This window comes from Trachemys scripta, chromosome 8 (assembly GCF_013100865.1).
Source record: "Trachemys scripta elegans isolate TJP31775 chromosome 8, CAS_Tse_1.0, whole genome shotgun sequence".
NCBI classification, from domain to species: domain Eukaryota; kingdom Metazoa; phylum Chordata; order Testudines; family Emydidae; genus Trachemys; species Trachemys scripta.
Genome location: NC_048305.1, coordinates 54,766,706 through 54,787,142, shown reverse-complemented (window position 1 = coordinate 54,787,142; position 20,437 = coordinate 54,766,706). Strand labels below are relative to the sequence as shown.

Below are 20,437 nucleotides of genomic sequence, written 5' to 3'. Positions count from 1 at the left end.
TCTATACAAAGGGTGGGGGGAGCATCACCATTTACAATGAAACAAAGGGGAAAATGGCAGAAATACGTCCAGCACATCATCTGCAACCGAAAGTAATAGGTCATGTTTGTTCAGTGCTTTATGTGGGGTGAAGGCTCAGAAATAAGGAACCAAACCAAAGGGGAAAGAGAAGCGAGGGAAAGAGCCCAAACAGAATGCAGCGCGCTGGACAGACGAACACCCGCTGAGCTGGGAATCTGTCACCATGCGGCAATGATGTCACTCTACGACTATCCCCAGGCACACCAAACAGGAAGAGTCTGGATAAGCTCTTCCAAACTTGCTGAGAATCCAGGGCAGCGGCTGGCAGTGCGTCTGTTAGGTTACTGATACCGGTGCTCAGGGACGCCCGCAGGGCAACTGCTTCACAAGGCTGCCCTGCCCCTTGGAACAGCTTGCAGACCTATTGCAGCCATTGGCCAGGGCCTGCTGCTGCAGGGGGAGCATTGGGTGCAACAGGAAACTGGGCTGAGGCCGAGGCACAGCTGGCCTGCGTGTCCGAGTGTGCTGGTTAACAGGGAGATCACCCAATAAGGACAGCTGGGAAGAATGGTGTGTTCAGAAATCGTTCCCTGCACTCACACGCCCATCAGCATCCAAACACTCCTGTGATCGGAGATTAGCAGTAGGAATCCTGGGAGCCCCTGGCAGCAGCAGCTGTACGTTTGCCCCAGCTGGCTGCCAGTGCACACCACCAGGTTCAGACATGACCGGAATTCCAAACACCTGAGACAGCCGCACACATCAGCCAAACCCTGGGCCTGCTAGCGCTGCCAAACCAACCAGAGCTGATCTCACCCTCTCCACCACACAGCAGCACAAGCCCTTTAATCGCTGCTCCCTGCTGATTGCACTCAGCAGCATCTCAGTGCTGAGACCTGCCTCCATCCTGCCAGACTCACCTCCTCCTTGCTTCAACTCAGCCACTGATTCCGTGTGGCGGAGCCCAATTCAATATCCAATAGTACATGGACCACGGTGGGAGCGAGGGGGACAGCTGCAGCCTGGGGAACCCCAGTGCCGCTATGTCACCAGCCAGGGATGCTGCATCATTGGAGATAGCAGATATCCCCTGGTTTACGTATCAAATGTGGTAATTGTTGGCAAATACTCCATATCATTAATGTAATGTTGCAACTAGTTCTCTGGCATCTTCACATGCAAAACCCCTTCAAGCAAAGAAATCTCTTCAGCCAGGGATAAAGAGCCAGATCCTGTGATGTGCAGAGCACCTCCCGCCCCACTGCAGTCTTTGAAGAGAGGACACTGACATCACTTGCAATGTGTCTGTAACTGTATGCTCTTTCACATGTAATTTTCGGTTTCCCTTCACGCTGTCCCTACCTGCCTCGTTTCTCCTTGTTCTGAAGGAGTCACGATTCCAGAGCTTAGAACGGTTTCTTGCTAAGATCTCTTGCAAATCTGTGCTCACTGTCAGAGCCACATGTACCTGCCACCCCCTGCATGTTCCCCACTTCCACACACAGATAGATGTGACAGCCTCTCTCTGGGCCTGTGAATAACTTGCACCGCCTTCCAGTCTTGAACATTCATCTCCCCCAGACACAAAAACCTGTAGGATGGGCTGAGTTGAGCTATAGACATTTAGTAATAACATTTGAGCATCTCTCCTGTACAGAATGACACAAGTTCCCCCCCTCACTCTCTGGCTAGCTCTAATAAACCCTTTGCCAATATAAGCTGCATCCACAGGAAGAGAGCTTTGCTGGTACAATATATCAGTATCGTTATACTAGCAGATCCTTCCAAGTGTAGACCTGGCTTTCCTCTAAGGAACAGAACTTCAGAGAATGGATTGTCTGAATAGCCTACCTGGGATGCTGCTTGAGAACTTTTCTATTGCTGTGTAAGCAAGCTCTGAAGGAGCTCTTCCCTGACAGCTAGCCACGAGCTGGGGAGAAAAGGCTTCAGGACCAGACTGTATGTATATGAACACACCTACCCTGCCTAGGTATACAGCAGACAGAGTATATGTGTTGCCCGAGTGATCAATTTTGGCTGCTGTTGGGTTACAAATCACTTTAGTAAGACGTATAGACACGCTTTCCTTAACCTGTGTATTTGACAATTTTAACATTCGCTTTAATAAAAAAAATTAAACTTAAAAGCAGGGGTAATGAGGCAGAACCCACACTTCCAGGCAGGAACACCTGTGTCCCCCCCACCCCCCACCCCACTCTCCACTGGGATCTGGCATCCAAAGCCCCTGTTAGTGAGTTCAGTTCGGTTGAGGGTGACCCCCTCAGTCTGGACAGGCTAAGTACAGTTCTGCTGCCCTTTACTCATACAATAAAGGTAACAACATTTCATTACAGTGAATCATCTATTCTATGATTCACTGTAATTTAGGGCAAAGGGAAAATGAATCTAATCTAATTGATCTAATCTTTTGTGTCTATACAAAGGGTGGGGGGAGCATCACCATTTACAATGAAACAAAGGGGAAAATGGCAGAAATACGTCCAGCACAAAGTCATCTGCAACAGAAAGTAATAGGTCATGTTTGTTCAGTGCTTTATGTGGGGTGAAAGCTCAGAAATAAGGAACCAAACCAGGGGGGAGGACAGGTGTTCCTGCCTGGAAGTGTGGGTTCTGCCTAAGACTCCTGGGTGCCATTTAACCTACCCCCTCCTCTGTTTAAAGACAGAGCTAATTAGGCTCCATTGAGAATCTTTTGTTTTGTTAAGTGATCACTAGAGCTGAAATCACCAGTAATCAGGTCTAAGTGCTGTGGGACAGCCTTTCCCCAGATGAGACTGTCCAACCTGCACTAGCAGTGAGGTACCCACACTGAGAGCTGAAATCATTGGGACTTGGGTGGAACCTCAAGAGACTGACTTGCAGAGGTCACAGTAGAGAAGCAGATGGCAGCAGAAGGTGACAGCACAGGGCCATTGGTGATGGAGCAGATGATGGTGCGGTGGAGTGAACGGTAGCACAACAAATGACAGCAGCAGAACGAACAATGGTGCAGCACTGACATGGTGTGAACTGTGAGCCAGTTGCGGTGGCAGCGGCAAGAAAGGCATTGCTTGACATTCCTTCCCCCTCCAGATGGGAGGTGAACTCACATGAATGCATCTCTGAATTCTGTGTCTCCGCTGCCTAAGGACAGCAGCTGGGAGTGGGAGGCACTGGAGGGAGGAGGGAGTGACATGTTAAAGGTAAGAGACATTAGTTTGTTGGATTTTTACACTGCAAGGTGAGAAACGGAGGCAAAGGTTACTGCCCAATGTATTCTAGGGTGGGAGTTTTTTTTCGTGGTCAGATGTGTTTGAATCATGGTTTTGGTTTTTCCCTAAATTAATGCCAGGTTCCTTTCCCCTTTGTAGTAAAAGTTTTCTCTGCCCTACAGACTCAGTGTTCACAAGAGGGGAAGCGTTGCCTCTTAGAGGAGCCAAGGGGTGGTGTTTAATTTTCCCAGATTACTGGGTGGGGACTTGAGCCAGTTCTGTGTTGTATTATTAAGAGGGACCCTGGATATTGAAGCCAGCCCTTGTTGTTGTTGACTCCACCTGGCAGAAGGGTTACAACTGAAGAGAATTACATTATTCTCTTCAAGGCACCAGAATTGCTTTCACGTACATGGCACACCCAGGCATGTCTAGACACAGCTCACTTTTCAGTACCACAATTTTTTAAAAAGAGAAACTCAGCTGTAGGGCCAAAGTCCCCTTTAAGAGACAGTTGAAAGGACAGGGCCTGTGGGTTCCTTAGCAACTACAGGTGACATTTGGTCAGTGGGAGGACAAAGATGTTGTTAAAAGAACAGACGGGCTGAGAACAGTGAGACAGGAAGAGAGGAGCAATTTAGCAAAAGTTTAGAACGTGGGGAAGATGTGGAGAATTGGATGCAGACTGCCCTAGGTCACTGGCTCAAAATCATCCCCATCTGCAAACTGTTTGGAAATTGTAACGTCTCAGCTTCTAGCATCCAAGTGTCTACATTAGAAAAATCCTGCTAAACACTGGCCACCTTGTATCAGAGAGGCCAAGGACTGAATGGTATGGGCCATTGGGGTGAGCTACCCTTGTAGAGATTGTCCCTGCTAGGGAAATCTGACCTGCTGCACCTCATCTAGATCAAGAAGCTGGGTTTCCCAGGCTGTTAATCCAGCATCTTCTACCAGCGCTAACCTCACTTTACAAATGGAGACAAAATGCAGAAAGGCAAAGGAAAAGGAAGACACTGGAAAGAGGGAAACCAGGGAAAGTCTCCTAAGACAAACAAGAGAGAGGGAGACAGAAGCTTGAGAACAGAAGAAAGAAGAAATCTCTTGCTTAGGAAAGGAGAGACACTGATCGGGGGAATTCCAGAGCAAGCAGCAATCTGGTGCATAGAGTGAGGATGGGTAACACATGATGGCCATTTTCCACTTCCCTTGAGTGCTAACATCTGCCTCGAGACACAGAGCCATCCACGCTGCAGACGGAGATAGGCTCTGCCCTCCATCCCTGGGCTGCTGAGTGCTGCTGGCAGCGCTCACTCCCCATCGCCACCTGGTGGTTGTGCTCCCCAGCCCCAGGAAGGGCAGCATGGCAGGGAAAGGCTCCTAGGAACCTGCTTTCCCCCCAGCACAGCTGCAGGGAGCAGACCTAACTCTCCCCTGGTATTTTAGCACTCAGATCTTTACTTAGGAATTAGACCCATTGTCCTCTTCCTTTAAAAATGTTGTTCACATTTGTGACCCACCGTGCTGGGCTAGCCCTTTACTCCCACCACCTAGACATACAGTGCCCAGCGCCCCGCCCAAAACACACACAGACATCCTCGCCCATGCACCATTAACGTGCATGGCAGACAAACACATTCACATACATCAGACAGGGCTGCTAACATAATGAATACGCCATCCAAGTTCGGTCCACTCCAGTAACATAATTCTCTACTTGCAATCCTGCCACTGGGAGACTGGTCTGTTCCAGAGCCACAGAAGTGGTTCCTTAAGCCAGATTTTTCTCAGAAGGTTTCCATTCTCATTTGACTCCCTTGTGTGGTTCACTGTGGCCAGCTTAATGCTGTCTGATCACGTGGGCACAGCATGCAAGAGGCTTTTGCATATTCCAGAAGTTTGGCCAGGTTGTTAAACTGGTGTCAGCACATCCTATGGGGATAAGAGCAGGGCACATTTTCACATCTTGCCTTCGAATGGAGTATGCTGGGGGCTACATCTATAGCCTTGGCCCAGGGCAATAGATTGGGCTAATGCATTATTAACCTGAAGTGGTGTCCCATACTGGACTGAGTGTTTGTTCCTACTGTTGGGCTTCCCCAGGAGCTTCTGCCTGGGAGAGCTAAAGCAGATTAAGTTTAAAAAAAAAAAAACCTAAACGGTCTGAGTCAATAATGCAATGCTGTGTTTGAGGGCTGAGGGAAGAAGGGGATTTACAGTGGAAAAGCTCTTTCCTATCTGGTGCTGAGAGGCCCTACTTTGGGAAAACTGAATTCTCCAGCTGTTCGGAAAAGGTGAGGCCTGCAGATAGAACAGCTGGGGTTCTTTAATGCTGTGCCAAGATGGGGGGGTTCCAGAGTACGTGCCCAGCAAAACCTCATTCTCAAAGCATCCCTGACACCATACAGAGGGAGGAACTCTCGCCTGCTGTTCTGACCACAACTCCAGCTTCTGGAGGGCGGGAGCAGGAGACGGGCAAGCCCTGGGCTCCCTATCATTGTTGTATTCTTAAATTCATATATAAAGAAGGGTGTGTATAGGAATGCTATAGTGGCACAGTGAAGTTCTTCCACTGCTGTAGTAAACCCACCTTTCCAAGAGGCAGTGGCTAGGGTCTCAGAAGAATTCTGCTGTCGACCTTGCAGCGTCTACGCTGGGGCTTAGGTCGACTCGATTACAACACACGGGGTGTGGAATTTTTCACAGCCCTGAGCGATGTAGTTGAGCAGACCTAACTTCGTAGTGCAGACCAGCCCTTAGAGGAAAATAGGGTTGGTCCTGAGTCTGTGCAACTCACATTGCAGCTGTAGTGAAGAATGAGGCTGGCAACGTTACAGACCAAATCAGCATGCAAAGAGTCTCTTCAGCACCTGGGAACCAACACATTTAAATGTAATAAATCTTCCATGACAACCATATCCTTTCCCCTTTCCGTGTAAGGTCCCATGGAGATGGCTGAATCCACAGGCAATCTTCTTTTCCTATTTGTTTATTCTAGGAGATGAATAAAACCAGCAGACGGTCAGTTCAATGCAGCTAGAATTCACCGCTGGACTGCCATCTCCACAACAGACACTTCACTGGATTGTCCCTGCTCTAGGCAAATGACACCGAAGTCCACAAAGTTTTGTGCCATCAGATATGCGCACGGGTCACTGAAAGTCTGCCAAGCCTGGAATTCCTCCTCATCACCACAGAGCTGATAGGGAGCCCAAACTGGGTCCCGAAATAGGGAAAGAAGTTTCTTTCTCCCCTGAAGTCTTAGCTATGTTGATCACTCGTCAAGCATGGAAGAGCAGAAAAACATGCTTGCCTCCATGAACTGACCACATCTTACATCAATCAGCAGCAGCAGCGTCACCAGTCTGCCTCTGCCCACAAGAAGTCAGAGTCGTGGTTTGGCAATACTATTTATTTCATTGTAATGAGCTAAACCATAACTCATGTCACTGCCCTGCACTCAGCTGTAGGCACTGTGGCATTGCTATGCTGAGAGAGACTGGGGGCTGCTTGAAACACAAACCGCTTTGAGATTGGGTGTGAACGCACCCTTAAATTAGCATAACTGTCAGGATGAGTTAAGGGGAAGCCCCTCCCTCGCCCAAGAGGATTGTGAACCCACCCAGGAGTTCTGGACTGAGGGTATGTGTGCACAGCAATTAGACACCTGCTGCTGGCCCCTGCCAGCTGACTTGGGCTAAGGGGCTGTTTAATTGTGATGTAGATGTTTGGGCTCAGGCTGCAGCATGACCCCTGGGACTCTCCCACCTCACAGGGTCCTAGAGCCGAGGCTCCAATCCAAGCCCAAACGTCTACACCTCAGTTAAACAGCCCCTTACCTGAGCCCCATGAGCCCAAGTCAGCTGGCACTGGCCAGTCGCAGGTGTCTGATTGCAGTGTAGACAGACCCTGAGAAGACAGGGGGTTTTGGGGGAGGGGGCCATGTGGACGTGTGTGTAAAAAAGACAAGCTGGAGACAGAGGCTCAGAGGAGGGAGAAGCCAAGCAAGAGCCCATGAGCACAGCATGACTCAGGAGAAAGCGAGAGAGAGCTTTTGGGTCAGGTCCTGGCTAAAGTGGCTTGGGACTGTAAGCTAGGAAATTGCTCCTTTTGTCCCTAGTTCCTCCTGCATTCAGAGAAGCAAGGCTTTATACCTTGCAAATGAACAAAACTGCACCAAAGAAAATCCCAGACTCCATCAATTTCTACTTCCAAACGGAACGTCCCCAGGGTCCCAAACTTTGACTAGCCGCTCGGGTCGAAAAGGGGCAACACTATTCATGGAGTTCAGCAGGCTGCCTTGTTCCTCCAGTCCGTCAGTATTTCTCCCCTACGGGCTCTCCAATTCCCACATTGAATGTATTTTGCGTCAGTGCTTCCTGGGAGGAGCAGAGGAGGGGAGTGTGATGTTGCAGGATGATGCCTCTTCTGGCCTGACCCTGCTTTTCCTACGCACATCACTCTGTCTGGGGCTAGACAAACACAAAGACAGAGCTGGGGAGACATGGCAGAGATGTCCCTCTTGTCTAGTTTCCAAGTGGCACACAAAGCACTGTGCCGAGCCAGTGGAGCTTCCCAGGCCTCTGCCAGGAAAAGGCCTGAGTCTGAGATCTCTAGGCCAGCCTGAAGAGCTCATTACTGCAGTATGAGCCCTGGGAACCTGGCAGGGTCTGTACATCCCAGAGGAGAGTGCAGAGGAATCCCTGTCAGGCGGAAAGGAGCAGACCGGGGGTGGCTGTCTTTGCTGGTCAGCGAGCCCCAAACACCCACCCATTCGTTCCTACAGTTAAATGTCAGAGAAGGATGCACTAGGGAGGCCAGACCATGGCATGTGCCAACTGTACAGAGCTCTATATTTCTCAGGGCCCCAGCCCAGCATGCCACCTCCTCCACCCCATCACAGCAAGATGAACCTGTGGGCTCAACCCTTGCCAGCTAACACCCAAATCCAACCCATTCCTTCAGCCCCAGAAACACACACCGGTATCCAGCACTCAGTCTCCCTTCCAGCTGCCAAAGCCTCCCACGCCCCAGAATAATGAAAGCACCTACAATCCATGTGCCAAATTCTCCCCACTTGAAGGCGACAACAAACACTGCTGACTCCACACATCTGACTCCACCAGGGTCCTGATACATCCAAGGATGTTTCTCCCACCAGAAACGCTTGAGAACCATCTTTTAACAGATGCAAGGCACAGGTAAACCTAGATCTCCCTCTCCGGCACCAATACCTGCAGGGGTACAGGCAAATGTGTATAAATCCACAGCCAACCGAAAAAGACACACACGCCACAAGTGACACACAACTCGCACCATCACATAATGGCACATGGAAAAAATGGTTTCATGCTAGTGCACAGCCTTCCATGCCCAAATCATTATAAACAATGCCATGCTGACAACCATGCATGCACTCATTGAATGACACTGCCTACATCAGGAAACTTTTAGTGTCCTACACCTGCCTGCATCACAACATACATATGTATTACAACGGGTTTTGCTGAGCAGTTTGAAAAACCAGCCTCTGATCTTCTGTAACTAAATGAGATTTCATATTTAGCTAATCTGATTTAAATAGTTCAGTTGTAAACAAAATTGTATTAATTGCGAGGACATGGCTGGTTGGTGAGTGCAGGAGAGAGAACCAACAACATTAAAATTGAGCTACTTTTGATTAACTGATTCAGGAAGTTTGTAATAGATTAATCTTGCTCAATAAGAGCCTGTCAATAATTTGCCATTGGTGGTCACTCTATACCAAGTGCGAATAATAAGTTCAAAGTCCACATAAACGGAACGTCTGACTACACAGATTCATTTACTGCAGGAAAAGGGAAGAGAAACTCTGATGATTTATTAAGAGATTTCATTTCAGATAGAATTATGTGTGTTTTAATAATCTGATTAGTGCTGCACCTTACATAAATCAGATCTGTTTTTGCAAAACAGGATTGTTTTCAATACTTCTTCCTTCACTTTTTCTATCATCTCTTGGTGTGTTTGCATTAAAAATAATTGAAATGATAGACCCTACTTCCAAGCCACTAAAAATTAAAATGTATTAAACTCTAACAAAATACATTTAGGCAAATCTGAAGTATACACAGCAGCACGCCTTTATCAGTGTAGTCACAGATGCTGCCCTCAAACTTACAGTGTTAAGCAAATATCGATAAACTTTGTGGCATGTCATTGCCTACAACACACATTCAAGTCAGTCACAAACACACCTATACAACGGTGTGACACTGTCATGGGTTATGATACCTAGTAGCAGCAATAGCCATAAGGTCAGACCAGCTTGCACCGTCTATGAAGACCCTATTACTATCAATACACACTCTGTAACCATACATGCAAATACAATGCAATGTAGCAAAACCTACTATACAGGCAAGGTGTCACACCGTCATACAGCCACACACATAAATAGTTGCACTGTCACAGTACCGGTCACAATCACCCATTCAAACATGTATAGATATATAACCAACACCATCATACAAAGTATCTCACAACATATAAAAACACTAGTTGTGTGGTGTCACAGCCGATAACTGTACATGTGTTCACCAGAAAGCTGCAAACACTGGGTGTGCAGACCTGGTCTAACACAAAACATTTGAAAGGCAAATCTCCACAAGATCTGAATTCTGTAAGTGTTTCTAAACCAAAAAGGCTCTCTTCTTCCAGTTCATGCATTGGCTTAGCAACATACACTTTGGGCTACTAAAAGTGCTATATTAACACAATACAGCATAATGTAATTAGCATGTTCAGACCCAAATCTCTCTCAAATAGAGAGTCTTTAAAGAAAGTAGTTACACACCAGTAATTTAAAGAGGGTCCCAGAATAATCTGGGCTACCAGTGGTCCTGATGAACCAATGCAGCATTCCTGTGATGTTTAAGTTCTGAGGAAATCCAGATAATAGTACAGTATCAAGTGTTTATTCCCAACCAAAACATTATCACTCCCATCCACAAGCGTCTCTGAGAAATCCCAGGAGAAGGGGAGTGAGATCTCACAGCTTGGTGGGGTCTCACCTAGGGGCTCTGTAGCAGTTAAGGTCATTTGAAATACCCTTCAGCCAGTGCAGAATTAAAAAAAAACAAAATTGTAAGTGGAATCAGTTTTCTAAACTGAAGCAGGAAGATCTAATCATCTAAGCCTCACCTTCTCTTCTGTTGGTACCGATGGCTGCAGGCAGGAAGAGAGAGACACAGAGGCAGCTCAAGGTTAGCAGCCAGTGCAAAGTCATTTCTGGGGATCCAGGCATGAATACACAATACACCATAGCAGAGCAGGGAGCTTGCAGCTGGCTTTCCAGTGTGCTTCGCTTTCTCTTCTCAGGTGGTTTTATCAGCTCCTGTACCTGAGTCACTCCCGACACAGGAAGAAAGCATGTGCCTCAGTCAGACTTACTTGGTGAATAAGGAGAGCCCAGCCCATATGAAGCAGACACACCTAAACCTCAGATCTCCTTACCAGCTCTCTGGGCTGTCCTACACCAACCAAAACAGCAGCACAAACCCAGACAGGAGGGAGGTCTGGAGGGATAGAAAGACCCACCAGCAGTGTGAGCTTCCTCCCAGTCAGTGCCAACGATTTAGTAATGAGTTTCTTCTCCTCAGCAGAAGCCCCTCAAAATTAAATAAAAGCCGCTGCAGATGCTGTGAATCCTTCATTGTACCCAAGCCTGCCACTGAAATCAAGGGGGCCCGGTCTCAGTCACCCTCCCTTCCTTAGAGTGCTCTTCATGAACTGATCACCATCACAGTCTTACAGTCGCGTCTAGAGGCCCCAGTCAAGATCAGGGTCCCATTGTGCAAGGTGCTGTACGGACACATTGTGAGAGACAGTCCCTGACCCTGCAATCGAAATAGACAAAACAAAGGGCATGGAGAGGTGAAGTGACTTGCCCCAGCTCACACAGCAGGTCAGAATCAGGATTAAAACCCAGGTCCAGTGCCCTATGCACTACATCATATGCCTTCTGATTACTGTCACAGGTCTCAGCTGGGTATAACTACACCTCACCTGATGCCTTGGTGAACTGCCCATGAGCATTACCAGCTCAGGGAGAACTAGTTAAGGAGCACTACAAGCTCAGCCTTGAACCCAAGCTTTCTGATTGCCTACCTGGTTATTCTACTCAATGGGCCCTGAGCCCACGGTTTGAAATCCAGTCCAGCCAATGCTTCCCAACTTACTGCTGTTCTGCTAGCTTCAGAGCCAACCTCAAATCTCTAAATCAGGTCATTAATGTTTAGATCTCCTTCCGAATCTCTTAAACTGCCCAACAGCTTCCTAAGGATTAAATTCCTGGGGCTGACTTAATGCTGCTTGGTTCCTTGCCAGGAGATCAGAAGCAGCATTTTGGGGAGTCCGTGGAGTGCCACCAGCATGATGCCACTGCATGGTTGGGATTCCCCTTGGCCATGTTTACCTGCCTCTGCTTTTGAGTGATCTTTTATTAGAGCTTTTTTCTCTTTTAATTTAACGCAGTAGAGCTTAGCCATAGCCTGTGACAAACAAACCCAAGCTGCTGATGGCATGTCTATTTCTGCCACCCAGAATTACCTTATCTGATGTGTTTTAAAAGGGGAGGCATAAATATTCCCAATGTTGTAATTAACAGCGGGCTCTTGCCAAACCACCTTGTGGGTCGTTCGGTCATTTGGTGAAGTACATTTAATAAAGATTCCCTGTGTGCTGTGAAATACACAATTTCCTCCACTTCTTCCTCCACCAATCTACATAGCCACCATTACACCATCCACCCACCAAGACAGAACTGATCACCGCAGTGTGTTTTCTATTGCCCAGCATATCTTTAAACACCCCCATTAATGGCACTACCACCACTTCCCCCAGAGAACAATGCAGCTCATTGTCAGGAAGATTTTCCTGACATTAATCAACATTTTTCCTTATTTGATTTTGTTGCATTACCCCTCTTTGTCCCCTTTCACACCACTCTAACCTATTCATCTCCTTGGGGTTTACCTCCTTCACACACTAGCTGGATATCTCCCCTCCCTCTTACTCATCCTTCATACATATTTACTTAATCTTTACTCATCAGTCATTCCCCACCAGGGCTAAGTCATGATGTCTAGGATCCCAGCATTTAACGCGCCCCAGACACTAAGCAAAAGATACCTTTTAAAACCTTATTTTCTAGACAAGCCAGTTCATTTGGACCTGGAAGAAAAGAACGCATCCAGCCCTGCACAAAAATGAAATTACATACGACATTCTGTTTATATAGCCCCTTAGGTATGACAGCACAATTTGGAGAGGGTCTTAATAAACAACAAGGGGAAGAGCCCGACCTCCACTGTGTTACTAGTTGGGGAACTTTAAAATGAAAATGATCTCTGATATCAGCCATAGAGGTGCTCTCTCTCTCTTCCCCCGCCCCTTACTCTCTGGGTCTGATACTCACTTAAAGGGATTCATTCTTCAATCCATTGTCAAAAAGAAATGTAAAAGCAACAGAACAGTCTCTGTGCTTTGCGGGAGAAGTTCTCACCAATTGATCAGAGCGGTTGTAAAGAGTGACCTAATGATTTTACAGTTCTGTATCAAATAGTGAAAAAGAGTTTCTCTCCAGTGCAAGAATCCTAGGGGTTTTTCCATTGTTGGATTAAAAACAGGCTGCCACCTCGGAGGAATATTCGCAAAGGTTATAGACTCTAGGGTAATACATCTGCAAAGATGGCTCTGTGTGTTTTAAAAAGTAAATTTCAGGCTAATTAAATGAGCATAACTGACTGTCCCAGAGCCTGCCGTGCAAAATAGGTACGGTGCAGATAGCAGCAGTACAACATCCCCCATACTCCTCCCATCAGATGGGCCTTGATCCTGTTCTATGTGAAAAAGTTCTTTAAGTAAGCGGGTAACTCTGACTCTATGCCAATAACTAAATGTGCTTCTTTATGCTAATGTTGCCAGCAAAGCTACCAACCACAATACCTTTCTAGAGGGGTGGGGCAATGTGGGCAGTAGGGCCTGGACTGAGACCACCTGTTTATTTCCTATTTGGCTACTGAAAGCAGCTGATTTAGCTTTCAGGATATACTGACCTGGCAAGATTTAGACCGATGACAAGGTAAAAAGGGTCAATATCCAGTGAAGCAGTGTCATAAAGCTGGTTTTGATCATTGCAAATTGGATCCTTCAATTCAGATGTGTCGTCTCTGGCAGCCCCACTAAAAAAAAAAAAAAAAAAAGAGTTAATTCCATCGAGTTAAATGAAGAGCATAATCACTTACAGTTAGATTAAAACCTGAGTGCACAAGTTAGGATGAGGATGTGCCCCTGGACCATGCGCAACTGTCATTTTCTGGCTCTATTTGCCTCACTGCATAGAGATTTGCCAACCATAAGTTTCCATTCTACTTCTGTGCAGGAACTAGGAAGTAAACCAGTGTCAATAGTTTTAAAACAGATGCTCAGCACAACAGGGTAACAAGCAAATTCTGGAAAGAAGACGGTTTACATACGTGAGGCAGTATGAGCTAGTGGATACAGCACTGGCCTAGGACTCAGGAGAAAAGGGTTCTACTCCCAGTTCTGACACTGGTTTGCTGAGTGACTTCAGGCAAGTCATTTTCCCTCCCCGTGCCTCAGTTTTCCCATCTGTAAACTGGGGGTAGTGGTACTGACCTCCTTACAATGACACCTATGGATAAAAAGTATTGAGAGAGCTGGGTATTGTTATCGCCTAGTGACATTTCAAGGGGTTGTTAAGAACAGAGAGAACAGCTTTTTCTTTTACATCCTGAAAAATCTCTCTGCTGTGTCCTTTAAAAGATTATTTTTCTGACACCACATATCACACTGTGGAGGCTGTTAAAGGTCAGGAAAAGTTCTGCCCTTATAGGAGCATCCTGTTACGTACACTAGTGGATTCCCATATGTGCCCTTATGTTTTTAGAAAGGGATACTTGAGGTAGAATATGGACACTGAAGTGGCTCATTTAACATCTGAAGGTTTAAAGGTGGGTCCCTAGAACCAAAGTCACACAAAATTGGAGGAGATTTTTAGCAGTGAGGATAGTTAAGATAACCGTTGGAACAAACTACTAAGGGAAGTGGTGGCTTCTCCCTCTCTTCAAATCAAAACAGACTAAAGCATCTCTTCTAGAGAGTCCAACACAAGCTCAGTTAGAGGAAAACTCTAAAGGGCAACAGGAAAAGGAGCATACAGGGGAGGGGTGAGTGGGGAGCTAGGGTGAACACTCCAGAGTCATAGGGCTGTCAACTTTCTAATTGCAGAAAACCAAACACTTGTGCCCCGCCCCCTGCCCGGCCCCTTCCCCCAAAGGCCCAGCCTGGCCCCTTCTCCGAGGCCTCGCACCCACTCAACTCCATTCCCCCCACCCTCCGTCGCTTGCTCTCCCGCACCCTCGCTCATTTTCACCAGGCTGGGGCAGGGGGTTGGGGTGTGGCATGGGGTGTGGGCTCCAGATAGGGGTGCAGGCTTGGGGGTGAGGGAAGGTGCTCCAGGCTGGGGCAGAGGGTTGGGGTGCAGGAGGCATGACAGCTCTGGCTAAGGGTGTAGGCTCTGGTGTGGGGCTGGGGCTGAGAGGCTTGAGTGCAGGAAGGGGCATCAGTGGGGCTGAGGAGTTCAGAGTATGGGAGGGGGCTCCGGGCTGGGGCCGAGTTGGAGTGTGGGAGGGGGCACAGGCTCCAGGAGGGAGTTTGGGTGCAGGGGGGGCTCAGGGCTGGGGCAGGAGGTTAGAGTATGGAAGGGGGTTCATGGTGCGGGCTCCGGGTGGCGCTTACCTCGGGCAGCTCCCAGGAAGTGGCTGGTGTGTTCCTCCTGCTCCTAGGCAGAGGGGTCAGGGGGCTCTGCGCGCTGCCCTGGCCCACAGGTACCACCCCCGCAGCTTCTATTGGCCTCAGATCCCAGCCAATGGGAGCTGTGGAGCCACCATTCGGAGCATGGGCAGCATGCAGAGCCCCCCAGCCGGCCCTCTGTCCAGGAGCCGGAGGGACATGCCAGCTGCTTCCCGGGAGCTGGGCACAGAGCCTGCCTGTACCACCAACCGGACTTTTAATGGCCCAATCAGAGGTGCTAACCGAGCCATCAGGGACCCTTTTTGACCAGGTGTTCCGGTCGAAAACCGGACACCTGGCAACTCTATCCAGGAAAGCCACCTGAATGGGGAGCCTGTAAGAGGTGCTCCTAAAGAGGGGAGCCGCCTAGACAGAGGGCTGCAGTCAGCAGGCATCCAGGAGGGCCAGGTCTCTGCCAGGGGTCTCGCAGACACTGGCTGGAAGCCTGGCTGGCAAAGATCACCTGCTGTCCTGGGAAAAGAGTTGCAATGCATGGACCTCCCTGAAACCCCAATTCCAGAGAAGGGTCTTACTCTGATTGGGGCAAGAGGCCTCACACCATGGGCAGATCCTGGAACAGAGAGGACCCCCGAGAAAGAGCCTGGGTAGAGGTGAACACTGGACTCAGGAGTAGAGTGGCCACTGACACACCCTAGAAAACACAACATCCCTACAGACAGCCCCCCAACTTGAAGCAAATACTCACCAGCAACTACACACCACACAAACACCAACCCAGGAACTAAACCCTGCTACAAATCCTGGTGCCAGCTCTGTCCACATATCTATTCAAGGGACACCATCATAGGACCTAACCACATCAGCCACACCATCCGGGGCTCGTTCACCTGCACATCTACCAATGTGATATATGCCGTCATGTGCCAGCAATGCCCCTCTGCCATGTACATTGGCCAAACCGGACAGTCTCTACGGAAAAGAATAAATGGACACAAATCTGACATCAGGAATTACCACATTCAAAAACCAGTAGGAGAACACTTCAATCTCTCTGGTCACTCAATAACAGACCTAAAAGTGGCAATTCTTCAACAAAAAAACCTTCAAAAACAGACTCCAACGTGAAGCTGCAGAACTGGAATTAATTTACAAACTGGATACCATCAGATTACGCCTGAATAAAGACTGGGAGTGGGTGGGTCATTACAAAACCTAAACTTAATTTCCCCAATACTAATTTCTCCTTACTGTTACTCACACCTTCTTGTCAACTGTCTGTAATGGGCCACTCTCTTACCACTTCAAAAGAGATTTTTCCTCCCTTGGTAATCTGTTAATTGATTTATCTTGTTAGACTGACCTCACACTTGGTAAAGCAACCCCCATCCTTTCATGTATTTATACCTGCTCCTGTATTTTTCACTTCATGCATCCGATGAAGTGGGTTCTAGCCCACATAAGCTCATGTCCAAATAAATTTGTTAGTCTCTAAGGTGCCACAAGGACTCCTCATTGTTTTTGCTGATATGGATTAACACTGCTACCACTCTGAAACATCCCCTCAGTTGTCCATGGCAGCACGACCTAATACGCACCATGTGCGCTGGCTAGGGCACACTGCACAGACAATGCCATTTTGCCCAGCGTGCTGCCCTGCCCCCACCAGCATGACCTTGAGTGCATTGTGGGGGACAGGTGGCCTCAGAATGATCTAGGTCACACAGCTGAGATGTTGGGGTGAAAGTTTCGTTTACGTTCTGCATCGGCTTTTCTATTAATAAATGAGATTTAAGCTCCTAAATCAGCTAGGCCCAGATTTTTAAAGGTATTTAGGTGTTGTGCCCAGCGTTGCAATGTCTAAGTCACTATGTCCCCAAAGAAAGGGGATTTTAGGCAGCAGGAGTGGTGGGGAAGGAAAAACACCAATCCTGTGTTTTTGAATGGAGAGCCCTTTACAAGAGCTTTCCGCTGGAGCGCTGGGTTCAGCGGTGAAGACTGGAGTATGCACGCACTGAGTAATTGGCACTTACAGTGGTTTACCTCTTCAAAGAGCTGAATGCAGGTTTTCTGCCCTCATCTCCGTGAGATATCTGTGACCCAGGGACTGTTCAGTGCCAACTGGCATAGGGCACAGGGGATACACATAGTTTTACAAGGTCCCGTGGGTTGGGTAATTCACCCATGGGGGGCATGTGAGGTCTCTACTGAGATCCAATAGCCTGCTGGTGGCCATAATAATTGCAAAATGCATATAAGGATATTATTTATGAAGTTATGTATCTATAATGAAAATTATGTTCCTAAGGTAAGAGGGTCTCCATGAGGTTACATGTATCAGACAGGTTTGTGTTAGGCAGTGGATAAGCGACCCTTATTTCTCTGTCTGGTGGATGGCAGTGTATTGTCCACTTCACAACAGCGGCCTATTTGCATACTGAGCCTGACACTAATTAAAAGCTTGTCAAAATCTACAGGGGAGAGAACCTAAGGAACAAAACAATCAGCAGGGGGTCATCCTGCTTGTGCCTAATACCAAAGGATTAGTCTGGTACATCAGGTAATGCAAAGCAACACACAGCATCTTCCACCCACGGGGCAAGCTTACTGTGTGAAGGGGCTTAGGAACAGAAGATCATGGCCAAGCCTGGCTGCAGAACATTGGAAGGACTCTGGGTGCGCATTGGTTGAAGACATGAAAGTATCTAGATAAGTCAGATAAAAGCGAACTGGATAAATTCATGGTGGTTAAGTCCATTAATGGCTATTAGCCAGGACGGGTAAGGAATGGTGTCCCTAACCTCTGTCTGTCAGAGGGTGGAGATGGATGGCAGTAGAGAGATCACTTGATCACTACCTGTTAGGTTCACTCCCTCTGGGGCACCTGGCATTGGCCACTGTCGGTAGACAGGATACTGGGCTAGATGGACCTTTGGTCTGACCCGGTACGGCCTTTCTTATGTTCAGTCTAGGTTCTAGAATGTATGTAAATTTTATTTTATATGCAACCATCTGTTTCCAGTACTTCTGCTTGCTATCACTAGACTTTGCTAAATAAACAAACATACATAAGTGCTGTGTGTTAAGCAAAGCAGTGATTTAAGTGTAACTGGTAAGCTGGGGCATACTGTTCCTTTGGGCACAGCAAGTCTGTGAATACTGCAGGCGGCCAGTGGAGCAGGGGCTGTACTTTTCTGGGAGGGGCTCAGGGGCTGGAGCATGCCAGGTGTTAAGTGTAAAGTGACAGTGGGCCTGCAAAGGGGGTGCTTGTGTTGCCTGGGGCAGGTCAGAGTTGGGGAGCTGACCCCCAGCAGGCAAAGACAAGGCTTCCTCACAGTAGCACAGTAGGGGTAGGTGATAGCAGGGTGCCTCCCAACGCTGGGTATTCCCAGGATGTATCACAGTATCTTCATCCCCATTTTACAGATGGGGAAATTGGGTTGGAGAGGTTAAGTGTCTTGCCCACAGCCACAGAAAACAAGTCAGTGGCAGAGCTGTGGTTAAAATGCAGAAGTTCCCAGGCTCCCAAACCTGTGCTTAGTGCACTAGGCCAGGCTGCCTCACGGCTTTCATGGGACAAAACAGTCCCCAGAATAAAATCTGGAACCTTGCCAAAATGGGATTCTGCCAGGAACATTTGCAAGGTACCAGGCAGATTCCTGGCATTTCCTGTTTGTTCCTGAACCCATTAGTGCTGGTTAATTTCAGTGACTGCAAAGTCCAGGCTGCCCTGCCCTCATTCTTAATGGAAAGCAACGATCCAGTGAGCAAGACCCAGCCTGTCACCAGCTTTAAAAATGCCCGGAGAGTTACAGGACAGGGAGGCGGTGGCCAGGTTTTGGTAAAAGCAGGTCTCAGAGGAATGTTCTCCAGAATTATCAAGACCATGACTGCATCCCTACTCAGATTAACAGCCCCAGGGACACCTTTCTTCCAGCTGAGGTTCAAGTCGAATTCCACCCCCTCTGGGCTGTGGCAGATCACTCAGGAACCGTGCCCTTCCATGCAGCTCCAGTGAGCAAGCCAGGCAGGCCTGCCTGACTAGACTGCAGCTGAGGTGTCAGCAGCGCAAGGAAGTACAGTCATGTCTGGCCTTGCCTAGCCTACGCCCTGCCTGTCTGTCACAAAACACACACACAGGTAAGTGAGATAAGGAAGGAATCTATTTCCTTTCTTCTGCATTTACTGCATTCTTCTCTCTGCTTCACAATCCTGTAGCAACTCTGCTGCCAGGTGCCTGTAGGCCACCAAGCAAGTTCTCATAAACCATTCCTGACATTTCCCTGTAACTCCTAGAGCCACTGTCTATCAGCTTAGGCTTAGGGAATCGTATCTGGAACATGTTACTGATTGAACATACCCAGCTTACGCCTGCCACAGCTGTTCCTCGGAATTCATGAACGTGTCCCACCTGGGCATTGTATAGCTGTGGCCAATCAGCCCCCAACCCAATCCTGGCCTGCGCTACAAAGCTGCTCAAGGCCCCCGCCATCACCCTGCCTCCTCCAGGCAGGGCACTTTCACCATCTGTAGCCACAAGAGGGCTGCCCCTAAGGGCCCCACCCAGAAAGTAATCCTCACTCCAGCCAGTGGGATAAAGGAGCAGAGCCAGGCCTCCCAGCATCCCTTTCCGTCCACATAAGACCTCCACTGAGGAAACACCCCAGGGCACTAGGTCCTAATGGTCCTCCTGCACTCTTGCAGTAGCAGCCCTTCAGAGTCCAGAGCTCCCTCAGAAAGCCCTCTCCCCTGCCAGACATCTTTGCCTGAGTCAATCAGCTGTTTTTACCTCAGCTGCAAGGACCCCAAACACCATCTACTTTGGCCATTGCCATTAACTTATTGCCATTTGGTTCACTGCTGCCAATTCAACACAGCCAGGCCACCTGTCCTAGTCCCCGTGTTCCTCCCCTCTGCTCTCCCTCAGCCCCTCCATTCTCCTGGGCGGAAAGGGGCACTCCTGCCCCTTTCTCATTGAACTCCTCAGTCATACACACACGAAATGGAGACAGAGACTGTACTAACACCACCACGCAACAGTACCCGCAGCAAAAAGTGAAGCAGAACCACCGAGCACTCTAATAAAGCAACCCCAGCGCAACCCCATGATCTTACTGCCAGATCCCTCGTTCTCCTCCTTTCCCCCTGCCCTGTTAGCCCAGATCCTTGCACTGCAGCCACTTGGCACCACGCTGCTGGAGCTGCAGGAAAGTCACCTCATTGTAGTGGGATCCTCCTACACCACTCCCACGCCATTCTGCCAACACAGGTAATGTGCTGATCCCTCGCAGCTGTGTTGCCACCTCGGGGCTGCTGGCAGTGGTGTACCACAGCAGCCTTTAGTTACAATGGGAGACCAGCCCACTGCACAATCAGCTGGGGGATTGGAA

General features: G+C 48.4%; 1 protein-coding gene across 1 annotated transcript in view; it reads right to left on the bottom strand.

Annotated features, from left to right (window-relative positions):
- LAMC2 (laminin subunit gamma 2) overlaps nucleotides 1-10,638 on the bottom strand; it is a 39,055-nt gene extending 28,417 nt beyond the window's left edge. The window contains exon 1 of the mRNA XM_034778059.1: nucleotides 10,416-10,638. Within this exon, the coding sequence (XP_034633950.1) occupies nucleotides 10,416-10,536 (121 nt within the window). The 5' untranslated portion in view covers nucleotides 10,537-10,638. The remainder of the gene's footprint in view (nucleotides 1-10,415) is intronic.
- Between the last annotated feature and the right edge of the window lie 9,799 nt (nucleotides 10,639-20,437).